The 12,133-nt window shown below is 41.8% G+C and overlaps 1 protein-coding gene across 4 annotated transcripts in view; it reads right to left on the minus strand.

The window, feature by feature from the left end:
* ANXA2 (annexin A2) overlaps positions 1-12,133 on the minus strand; it is a 41,839-nt gene that overhangs the window by 14,466 nt on the left and 15,240 nt on the right. For all 4 annotated transcript variants that reach the window (XM_081048575.1, XM_081048576.1, XM_081048578.1 and 1 more), the window contains exon 4: positions 465-559. In XM_081048575.1, the coding sequence (XP_080904701.1) occupies positions 465-559 (95 nt within the window). The remainder of the gene's footprint in view (positions 1-464; positions 560-12,133) is intronic.

The raw sequence follows: 12,133 nt of genomic DNA on the forward strand, positions 1-12,133 counted from the left end.
AGCTCTTAAGAATTCAAGCTCATTTTTTCTTTCTTTCTGTTTTTTTTTTCTTTTTCTTTTTTTTTTTTTAAAGAATGAAAGGAGTGTGTCAGGATCAACACTCAGTGGAGACTAGTGTCCTAAGAGAACTACACGCCTGGCATAAGGTCAGCATTTGATCAAAGGAACCTGCTGTAGTTGTTGGTGGTACTCCCTATTCCTTTCTAACTTTCTATTCCCAGAACTGTCCCTTCCACACACTGTGGGTTGGAGAAGGTCGTGGTCTTCACATATGGGCTCCAAGCATTCCAGGGGCCACGTGTGTGTGAGTTGTGACTTACAAGACTGTAAGAGGAAAACTTTGGATCCCCAAGGTTCCCAGAAGGCTCTTGCTGGTATGAACCAGATGTCATGAAAAGAAAAAGCAATGGCTGAGGAAATGAAATTCAGCAAGGAATGCCCTCCAGCCTCGAAACTGTCTGTACCTTTTTGGTCCTTCTCTGGTAGGCGAAGGCAATATCCTGTCTCTGTTCATTGCTGCGGTTGGTCAAGATGTTGACGATGGTGACCTCATCCACACCTATGGAAACACAAGTTGTGAATAGTTAACCATATGCTGCAGTCCTTCGAGCTTATAGAGAAGGTTTGAAACAGCGTTTTTCAAACTGAAATTTATGGGCTGTTTTCCAAACAGAAATACTGGGGCATCAAAATTTGTTCTTTTTATCAGCACCTCCCGCCCAAGGTATATACCCTCTTTTCTTTCTTTTTTTCTGACAGTCTCAAACCTCAAGCCTAAATAGACCTTTTAAATATTTATATTTTTTAAAAAACCTATTTTATTCATAAGTTGATTGCTGGATCAAGAGTAGGAGGTGCATTTGTAGGCCTCTGGCAGTCAGATGGAACAACAAAGATTTATGATTTTAAATGAAGGTCCCCAAATTGCTATTTAAGTGGGGATTTAATAGACAGTAACTGTGAACTGAATTAGTAGAGACAATTACTTATATTTATTGCAGGATTATGACTATATAAGAGGCTAGGTATAATTTCTATAATTATAGAGACTGTCATTACAAATGAGTCAGATTTAATATGGCAGATGTATTTTAATAGCTTAACTGATTAATACAATCATACTTATTGAAGACTAAACTGTTTTGTGAGGAAAATAAACGTTCCACTGCTTTTAATCTTCAATGGGCAATTTTAATAATAAATTTTACAACTTTATTAAAAAGAATAAGTGTTTTAATCTAAATTAAATCTAAATTGGGAGTTTTGAAGTACCACCAAAATATTTCAGTACCTATTTTAATTGGAACATGTGTATTTACAAAGATAAGCAATGCCTTCTGGTATCTGGAAGTTTCCAATTTTATATCAGAAATACTAACATACTATGTACCTTAAGAAAGCACGATTTTGAGAATTCAGAAAGTGAAAGGTCTCTCTCTTGACTGATTAAGAACTTTGTTTAATAAAGCATCCTGGCTGTAACTGGATAGGTAATTCTTGGTGACAGGACAGAGTGGCTGAGCCCATGCAAAACGCAAATGGCCTGGCCTAAAGGAAATCAGAAGAATTCCAAAGCAACAGAAAGGTAAGAACCGGGCTGCTCTGAGGCAGAGGCCATGAGCAGACTGACAGAGAAGGTATCTTCAACGCTGAAGTACGTTAGAAAGATTAAAAAGCAGAAAGTTAGAATTTCTGGGTATAAAAATAAATGACATTTATTTTTATATTAACACATTCATTTCAAAATGAGTTCATACCGGTATGTTAGTCCTTTATATTAATTGTAGCATCTATTACTTTAGCTTTGATTTTTAAAATAGCCAATGTCAACATAGAAACCCAACTACACATAGAAGATTCAGTTTCAAAATGCTTATTTCAGCATTGTATATAGTATCAAAAAATAAAAGGGGGGGGAAAAACTGTCCAATAAGAGACTGATAAAATAAATGTTCTTTTGGCCACATAACAGGATAATATACAGTCATTTAAAATGTATGTATATTTTAAAGTAAGTATGAAGTATTAACTGACATGGAAAAATGTTCACAATATACTGTTACGTAAAGGGAAAAAAAAAGAAGATTGCAAAGCAACCAGATTCAGTGTGACCCGATTTTTATAAAATACATATGCATATACAAAAATGTCAAGAAGCCTTTATATCAAAATTTTAATACTGATCATCTGAGTGGTGGGATTTTTGATAATTTAAAGTTTTCTTTCTTTTGATTATCAATACTTTCAAAGTTCACCATAATGACCATAAAAGTATTTAAGTACACCATGAGTAACATGCACTCACTAATCTAGAATCAACTAAGGACTTCACCTCAACAGATTCCTAGCGCGGTTCTGAGTCATTAGTTAATAAAACACCGTAAGCGCAATAATTAGGAGCTTTATCTATATAATTCTCTTTGGTTTCCAAAATATCCTAACGCCCCTATCTTATTTAATCACCCCGTGGGGATAACTATGTCTCTCCCTAGTTTATAGACAGAAGCTGAAGCTCAGAGACTGAGGCCCAACTCTGCAGCTGTCATCTGTGGAAACATCTGCCCTCGCTGGGGCTCAGTTTCTCCATCTGCATAAGTATGGGGCGTGAACAATGACCTCCAGTTCGAACCATTAACAGATGGAATTGAGCTTTAACGTATTTAGTTTAAATTAGGTGTGGGCAGGGTAGCTTTATTCAAAGACTGGCTAAAATTAGAGACTACTCTAGTGGATGTGTGTCTGGGCACGCATGTGCACACACACGCACATCCACCCCCATACATGCACGTTCCCTGGCGTGTGCTGTCTCTCTCTCTAAATATTCTATGGCTCTAACTTTGTATTAGGAAAACCAGTTGTTTATGAATGTTTTTGCTTTATGCTTAACTTTCTTACCCAAGTCTGAAAATGCTGGATAACAACAAAATACAATGATATCCTATAACTTAAATTCTAGTATTTCCTGAAATCAATTTCAAGGCTGCTAAACTGAACACATACCAAGAACACTGACCCATAAAAAAAGTATTCTCCCTTAAGAACAAATGCCAAGTTATGTTTGTGTCAGACTGGTCCTGAACCCACCTGCATTAGAATCACATAAAGCACTTATTAAAAACATGGTCCACTGAGCCCCACCTGAGATCTACTGATTAAAGACTCTCTAGGACTTTAGGCCCAGGAAGCAGCATTTCACCCAGCTCCCTGGTGCTTCTTTATTTGAGAATCACCAATAGAGATGGATAAGCATAGGTGAGGAATGGAAAGCTCTACAGAAATCTGCTTTTGTGCAAGACTTTTAAATACACTTCTATCAACTGCTTCTGTGAGGTACAGGGTCGACTACAATTTTAGGGAAAGAAATGCTTACTTTTGTCCAAACAACTCAGGTAAGAAATTACACCTAAAGAGTTCACTTCACAAACTGCTGTGTAATCCCAGGCTCTTAGTCAATGAAACAATTTTTGCTTTTCTGTTCACAGCACCTAAGTGTCCAGCGCAGAGTCAAAATTCAATCCAATTACTGGAAATCTCCGTCAAGAGCCTGGGTAGTTAGCCTGAAGCTCACCTAGGAGGCAGCAACTACTATAGTCTGAAGGTATCTAAATGCATTTTACCTCAGTTATTTACCAAGCAAACAGCCTGCTGAGATGCAGCATCCAACATGCTGGGACCCCTTACGAGGGAACACTCTGATACTTGACAAAAATGCTAATGCCAGCAACTACAAGGAAATTAAATGGAGGCTATTTCTGCAAGTGGAAGCCCCCTCTCCCTTCTGAGAACCTCACTTACATCAGCTATTTCTCCCATACCATGGTCTGCAAATTTCAAATTGAACTGAAAAAAAGGAAAAATTCATGGAGCCCAGGATCGACTACCTAGTCAAAGCCAGTTAAGGCTGTATTATGTCAGAACACCAGAATACACGTATCTGCCTGTGGGACTTCACCATCTTATCTTCAGAACACTGCTGCTTCCTCTTGACCTGCTATCAGAATTGGTGAGGCAGTTCATTCCTGTGGAAAATAGTTCAGTACAGGTGAAGGCTGCAAGGGCCATCTGGTTACTCACCATTTCTGCCGAGAATGCAGCAGAAGGACGAGCACTGAACACCCAGCTACCTATGCAGCACACTTGTCACTGACAATGCAGATCGAGTGCCAATACGCGAGGAAAGCTTGAACAAACGTAACACAGGCGCAGACGCCAGGAGATGTGGCTCTGCCTCTCTGCATTGATACTTTCAGATCGCTCACATGCCAGTGTGTAGGGAAGTGTTAGCTGGGCGGAAGGGCCCAGGGTCTAAAAGAAACTGTGTGGGTGGGGCAAAAGCATAAGGAGAAACCAACAAACCTGAATAATGTTTCTTTTCCCATCCCATTCCACTTGTGTTTGATGTGGAAGGTCGCAAAGTAATCTAAGCAAAGGCTCGCATTGGGAAACAGTGGGTGGGGGAGCCCACAAACTGTGCGGGGGAGAACACAGAAATTTTGCTATCCAGACCGATTGTTAAACATTTCTTTTCACAACTAATAGAAGTTAAGATTTTCAAGATTGGTGAGGAACAAAGACACAAGTTTATTTGGCTCCTGATGGGAAACAGCACAATCAAGTTTGTACTATAAACATTTATTCCTTGAATGAAAAACGGTCAGCTAATCTCATCGGCTGCCAACAAAACTGTTCCCAACACTCTGAGCTGGGGCAGCCGGTAGGACTGTCACTGTTCTAAATGCCAGTCAACCTGAAGCAACAGCTCTGCCCAGGGAGGTGCCACAGGCAGCAGGGTTCAAGCAGGAAAACTCTGGTCGTGGGTCTCTCAAACCATTGCTGTAGTTTTAAGACGGAAAGAACACTGGCAGTCTAAAATAATGGCTGAATCCCAAGCCACAAAATCGGCCTTCTGGAGTTTCCTCCTCCTCTCTGGGGGTGGAAACCCCAAGTCTGCTCTGCATCTGGCATTCCATGGAAAATGTGTCTTTATCATCCCTGGGCAAGGAACCAAGAGGCCACTCACAACAGGATGCTGACTCACATCTGCCAAGACACACTGACTGCACAAAGATAATGGATTTCATTTTGTTTGATGAAGGACTCAGGAGGCCCTCGGGGCGGGGCTGACTCACTAGGAAATAAAGGAAAACTGCCCGGAATCTCTCCTTATCTAGATCAATGGGAAAACCATGACTCGGCTTAGATTACTGGGCATATCAAAATCAAACTGAAGAAAGAAATTATCTTTACAAGGTCAAAGGCAGGCCACGTAGAGAGGAAAAGCCCATATCTGCATAGGTGCGGACATGTTTTATTTATTATACTAATATAAACTACTCACCGAGTGCCTACTATGCGTCAGACATTTTACTAGATGCTTTACACAATTTTATCATGTAATTTCACCTCATCCAGGTGTGGTGGGTGTTACTGTCCTCCCCATTTTACCCATGAAGAAACCAATGCTCATAGAAGGCAAGGACCCGCCCGAGTCATACAAGCAGATCTGCGATTCAAAACAGGACGAAAGACCCAGGCTCAATGCACTGGGCTATCCTGCCTCCTGCTACAGAAAATTATCCAAAACTTGCAAAGAATGCAAGAGGAAGAGAGCATGTCCTCCCAGTGTGGCTAAGAGGCCTCTCCCAGACTGCATCTCATACTCAGCTTGCTACTACTTACTGACTAGCACAAAAGTTCCGCAAAGTTCTGTGTTAACTTGTAGATGTGCGTCTAGTAGAAATGATAAAAAGCCCAAAGGTTTTGGCTTCAGTGCCATGTAGGACATTAACGCTCTCGTATCCAGTCCCACAATCTTCCTCCAACGTTCTTTTCTCAGTGCCTATAAACACCCAGTCTCTCTAATTTCCCTTTGAACCAGCTTGTTTCATTGAACTAAATAAATAAATGTTTGACATGTTCATCCTATAGTCATACGTCATGTTTGTACCTTTTTGAAATACTTTGATACTTCTTCATACAGCTCTCCTCCCTCCAGTGCCTAACAAGGATGTAGGGCATTCATGAGTCTGTATGTCTGCAGAATTGGACTTATTGTTGAGAACACACAAACATACACACTAATAATCGGTAGATAATGATTTGCCACCAAGTAACAATGCATGGTCCCTAAAGAGATAACCCAGTTGGGGTTTGTTCAACAGAAAGAGCTAGAAGGCTCTCTTATGGAGACAGCCATTAATAACTCAGTGGGAGAGGGGCAGTCCCTGCCACAAGTCATCTGCCTGCTGGGAGTGATTTTAGGGACAGAGAAGAACACGGCAGCACACACACACACACACATTACTGCCCAAAAGCATCCGTCCCACCATCGGCCACGGTGCTGCCTGGCCTGGAATTCCTGCTCCTGGAGTCACCTCTCTGGATCACTCAGAAGTGAGCATTCTGTCCAGAGGGTCTCATCAGGAGCCAGATATCCAGGTGGGCAACAGATACAAAAGGGAGGCATCTGGGTAAGTGGCAGTAACAGACGTCGTGCTCTAGAGAGGCTACATGGGACTCAGAACTATATGATCTGGAGTATGTTAGTTACCTCTCTAGGCCTCAGTTTCTCATCCGATAAAACAGAGGCCATGAGACTACTTAATTTACAGGGATACAGAAAGGACTGGCTGGGTAACGTTTTGTAACAGGCCCACTACCTTCTCCACTCAGATGCTCTGTCACCGTCCTGGCTCCTGACTATGTTGGGGTTTGGGTGTATGAAAAAACAGGGTATCCAGAAAATGGGGAACACTTTTGCCATTAGCACCCATGAGATGACTAGTCCAGTTTCATGATAAACTCTGGCAGTTGCCTGACATGGGAAAGAAAACAAGCACAGGGTGGGAGAAGACTGAAAAGCTCAGCCCCTGTCCCAAGACTGACAGCCGGCAGACATGGTCCCCACTCAGGGAAAGTAAGTGCCTAAGAAGAAGGTGTGGCCCAGACATCAAATGTCTTCTATTTCCACTGTGTTCTGGTCTCTCCTCAGCTGAGACCCTTAGAAAAGATTTAAGTACCATCTATCTGGTAATTCCACTGGATACTTTAACAACCTAATACCCTGAAAAAATAATCTAGAACCCTGTCAGCTTTCCATTCAAGACTGTATTTCTGAAATATTCTACAGGACCGGCAGGAAAACACAAAGCAGGCCACCACTCAAGATTCAAATCAAATCAAATTGCACATAAGAGAAGGATTACTCATAAAATGCCAGCACCATTTTGTGCTCCACTATTCTATCAGCCTCTTGAGACAGAAAATTAAAAATCTGATCAGATGGAAGAGGACCCAACATATCCACCCCGAACCCAATTGATAGTGAAGTTACTATTTATTGTCTCAACATTACTTGACACCAGATAAGAATCTGGTTCCTTCCATTATTCTTGGTTGGCACTGGTATTTGGATTTCCTCAGGAAATAGAGGTGACAGGTTTACAAAAAAAGAAACAGCTGACAGGCAGGCAACAAAAGCTGATGCCTACAATTAGAAAGGGACCAGGGGATCCTTCACCCATGGTTTATGGGAGTCTTAGCTTGGGTTGGGCATCTACACACCCACGGAGACAAAGATCGTTGTGAAGACAATCAGAAAATCTGTGCTCTGAATAAAGGTGGTAGTGACTCAGCCAGCACTGGTCCCTCTTTCTTCCCAGTGGGGGTAAGATGAGGACTCGGTCTAAAGTAAAGCTATACACAAAGGAAAGGGAAATGTTGCCTTCCAGGAGGGTGAGATGACCCAAAGCTACGTGAGTCAGGAAGCATTTCTCACAACTACACTCTCAGACTTAGAGGTTCTTGCTGATTGGGGCCCTCACCTCCCACCCGCCCCCCACACCCTCTCTAATAGGACAGGAGCTACTCTGCAGAGCCAGTCTGCCCCCTGGCATCTTCAAGAGAATGTATTCCTAACTGCTGTCGCAACTGAATGAATATACCTCCAGGTGTGCAGGTGAGACCAAACACCCACGTCCTGGCATGCTCTCCACCGGCAAAGGGATGTCAGGCTTTGGCCATGCTGGAAATCTTAAGCGGTTCCATTTCAAAAGTGTAAGGAAAAAAATAAGTGCAAAAACTTGCTGCAGTTATGCTTCTATACTTGTGCTTATGAGCTGGGAAGAAAAACATTACCCACTTTGCATCCCTTCCGGAGAACACAAATACTGCTAAAATCAAAACTGGCAATAAATAGGACAACTCATTACCCTCCCCATCCAGAGAGAGAGAGAGAGACCCAAGCTGTACCAACGTATTGGCACACTAACTCTGGGGTTGTGCTACTTCTAATTACAATCTATTTTATGTAGTCTAGATTCATCCTTTTCTAATTTAGCTGACTTTCCTTTCTAGTTATTTGCACCCATATGGCAAACCATTCACAGCTGTGTTGTACACTCCACAGTATATATTTAACCCAAGGCCAATCTAGACCAAGACTCCTACAGATTTAAGTCTCAGAAACCTCTTGTTAATTAAGCAATATTACTACTTTTGCATGGCTTTATTCAGTTTCTAACTAGACAGAAATTAAGATAAGTGATTGCATAGTCTACCTCAAGCCACACCATACACAAAACAACTATGCATTAGGTTTAGGTAACCAACTCAAGAAATACTGAGATCCCTTCAAACTGGAAACAAAGCAGACTTAGAGTGAGCTCAATTCATTTTGCGAAAACAGATCAAAGCACATTAAAAGGCTTTTACCCTTTCTGGATACTATCCAGATTCTGGAACTGTCCTTTACTGCCTCATCTTGCCAGTCATGTGTCCCCACCCCCTACACGCACCTGTGTGCTCTGGTATCTGTGTACACTTAGACTATTTGGGTTAAATGTTTACATTCTCACATAGTCCCAGGGGCTGTGTAAAGAAGATTAAACACAATCAATAAAATAAAGTCCTTGCCCTCAAGGAGCTCACATTCTAGGGGGAGAGACAAATCCATACATGAGTAACTACAACACAGTGTGACAAGAGCTGTACATGAGTACCTAAAGTAGTATGAGACACAGACCAAGAAATAATGGATTCCTCCTCCTCAGAGAAAGCCTGACAAGGCTGTGTGTCAGCTCGGGCTGAGAGGTAAGTGGGAACTGCCTGTTAGAAGCAGGCTAATGATCCCATTAAAAGGAGAGCCAGAGCAAATGCTCTCTGGGGCACTGAATAGGCTGGAGATGATGCCCAAAAGACAATCGGAAGCAGATGAGGCAAGGAGGCCCGTTAAAAGGACAGACGCCGTACCAGCCCAGGTGAGAGATGATAAGGGTGGGAGAGAAGGGATGTGTGGAGCTGCTTCTCGCCCGATGCTGCTCGTGTTAACATGCCACACTCCAGGCCTGCTCATTTCCAGTCCCTGTGTTTAACAGCAACTGAGGAACTCTCCACCACAGGTGGCATGCTCCCAGCTCTCCTTCCTGGGAGTACTCAGACAACCGGGAAGTCGCTGGTACGTCAGCCGGAGCAGGTACCACAAGGCATGCTCTGTACTTGGCACATGCACGCACGTGCGTGCACACACTTGGGCTGCCCTCTGTAGAAGACGAGGCCCACCCACATAGTCATCTTTTCTTGTCATGGTCCTTTGGCTTCTGTTTGTATCAGCATTTGAGGTTTACCCTTTGTTTCCTTTGATTTCAAGGGAACACCAATTACTTAGCATTGAGTTCTCCCCACAAAGGTTTGAGGTGGGAGTGGGTTAAGGTGTGGCACAGCTTCTCAATTACATTTAAGATAGAAGGCATTCTAAAAGGGAAGGCAAGATCTTAATTAGCTCATTTTTTAATGGTGTTGGTTATCTAAAAATATCAAGGGGAAGGAAAAGGAATAAAAGGGATCTGACTTTTCCAACAAACGACTTCATTTTGTTTGTAATTAAATTTATTGCTTTCCATTTTAAAGGTTAACGTGTCATCATAGAAAATTTGGAAAAAGCAGAATATACTGAAAGCACAAAAAAGGAAAAGGATCAATTACTCATTATTCTATATATCCATTAATAATGCTTTTTTTCATTTTTGACAAAAAATTGTGGTGTAATCATACTTTGTATACCCTTTTACATCCATTTTTCTATGCAGCTGACATAGTTAAGGCGAATATATGTTAAAAGGAGTGTTTTAAAATTGTGGTGATGGTTGTACAACTCAGTGAATATACTAAAATCAGTGAATTGTACATTTTATATAGGTGCATTGTATGGTAGGTGAATTGTATGGTATGTGAATTGTACCACAATAAAAAAATGTTAAAATTTGTTCAGAAACTTTATTTTTCATGTCTCTGTGACATTCTACAGATATTCTATGTAATACAGAGGAAGTTACCATCATTTACTAAGTCACTCCCCAACTACTCAATACTGATACTAACATCTTTGGTACACTGAACTCTGTATGGTTATCACATTCTCTCTTCTCAACAGTTGCTTAGAAGGATTTAAGGATTTAAACATATTGACAACCCAGAAATTATTTTAATGGGCTAACAGACAACTCAAGAAAATTTAGTTGCTCTCTAAAATCACTAGGCACCAATAAATAAGTAAGTAAATAAGCAAGTAAATAAATAAATAAAAATGAATTCCTAAATAAAAGTCATTGGGCATCAAGTCTGAAAGAGAAGAAGACAGGAGACCTAAAGCTGGGCCACAAATGACATGTATCTGATATCAATAGAATCACATCTAGGAAATGTTTTCAATGCCTGAAACTTACCCGGCAATGAAAAAAGTCCCCTCCTGGCAGATGGGTGGCACACGATGCTTAGGAACACAGCCTGGGGCTGGTTCAAACCCCAATTTGAACCAAGGCCAAGAGACCTCAGTGGCATTGCCCACACACTGGGGGTGATGGAACACTACTTCAGAAGGTTAATTTGAAGTTCATCTTAAAATGAATAGTCCTGAAGGGCTTGGTGCAAAGCCTGCCCATAACGAGCACTCAATAAATTCAGTAAAGAGCTACAACCGGGGTAACGGTGATGTCAGCTGCTTCTGAGCAAACTGGAAAGCAGGAATCCGAATCTCAGCCCTCCAGACGTTTCTGCTTAGAAACTTCAATATTATTCTAGAACTCAGAAAGGGCCTGAAGGTATTTTTTATTGCCATGGGACTTGCAGCTGTTACCCGAGTTCATTTGCGCAATCTTTACATTCCAGCGTGCTAAAAGCTTTCTCATGCAGGGATAAAAGCAGCCTTTGTCTAAAGCTGGTAAAAGGCACCATCTTTGTGAGATGAGTTAACTGTTAAACTTCGAGTGTGTTTCTACAACGGTATGTTGGGAAGCCCCAGGAATGTAGGCACATCCAAATAAAGAGAGAGACAGGGTAATTTTTAGGAAAGGGAAGGAGGAGGGGACAGGGAGAGAGGGAGAGAAGGGGACAAGGGAAGAGAGGGGGAGGGAGGGAAGGAGGGAGGGAGAGAGAGAGAGAGGGAGAGAGGGAGAAAGAGAGAGAGAGACCGATTTTGAGCAAAGTCTATACGCCAGGCACTATGTATGCTAAGTGATACTTCACAATAATCCTATGAATGAAGTGGGAACTTTGATAAGCCCTACTTACTGGTAAAAAACAAAAACAAAAAAAGAAACCCTGAGGCTTAAGGAAGTTGTGTTTTCCAGTCAGATAGCTTGTAAATGAGTGGCAGAGCTAAGATTTGAACCCATGATCACGCATGCTCTCATGCAGTGTATTCCACTGAGTAGAAGTGATTGTAATGAGACAAGCCCTGCAGATTTCAGTTTTATTTTCTGATTAGTGACTTCCTGACTTCCCCACCTGGCCTTTGACAAATATGGCATTTCTAAGTGCCACAACTGAAGACTTTTTGCACAAATCTGGATACTTCATTATTCTCCTTTCAGTTGTCCGGGCAGCATTCTGGAAAGTGCCCACAATGTCCCCATGGAACTTAAAGCTGCTTTCAGGCAAATGATGCAAAGCTCTATGTCCTGTTAGAACCACACGACGTAAAGGCTCTACTTTTCTTCCTACCTCTGGGGGAAAAAAGTCACCAGTTTCTCCAAAGGTTTTAGGAAAGGTGACCATGTAATTTATCCTGCAAAATAAAACAATTCTGAGAGCAGAACGGGGCCCCATCAGTAAATATGCAGGCCCAACCCAGGGCATA

The sequence above is a fragment of the Rhinolophus hipposideros genome (assembly GCF_964194185.1).
Source record: "Rhinolophus hipposideros genome assembly, chromosome: 5".
NCBI lineage: Eukaryota > Metazoa > Chordata > Mammalia > Chiroptera > Rhinolophidae > Rhinolophus > Rhinolophus hipposideros.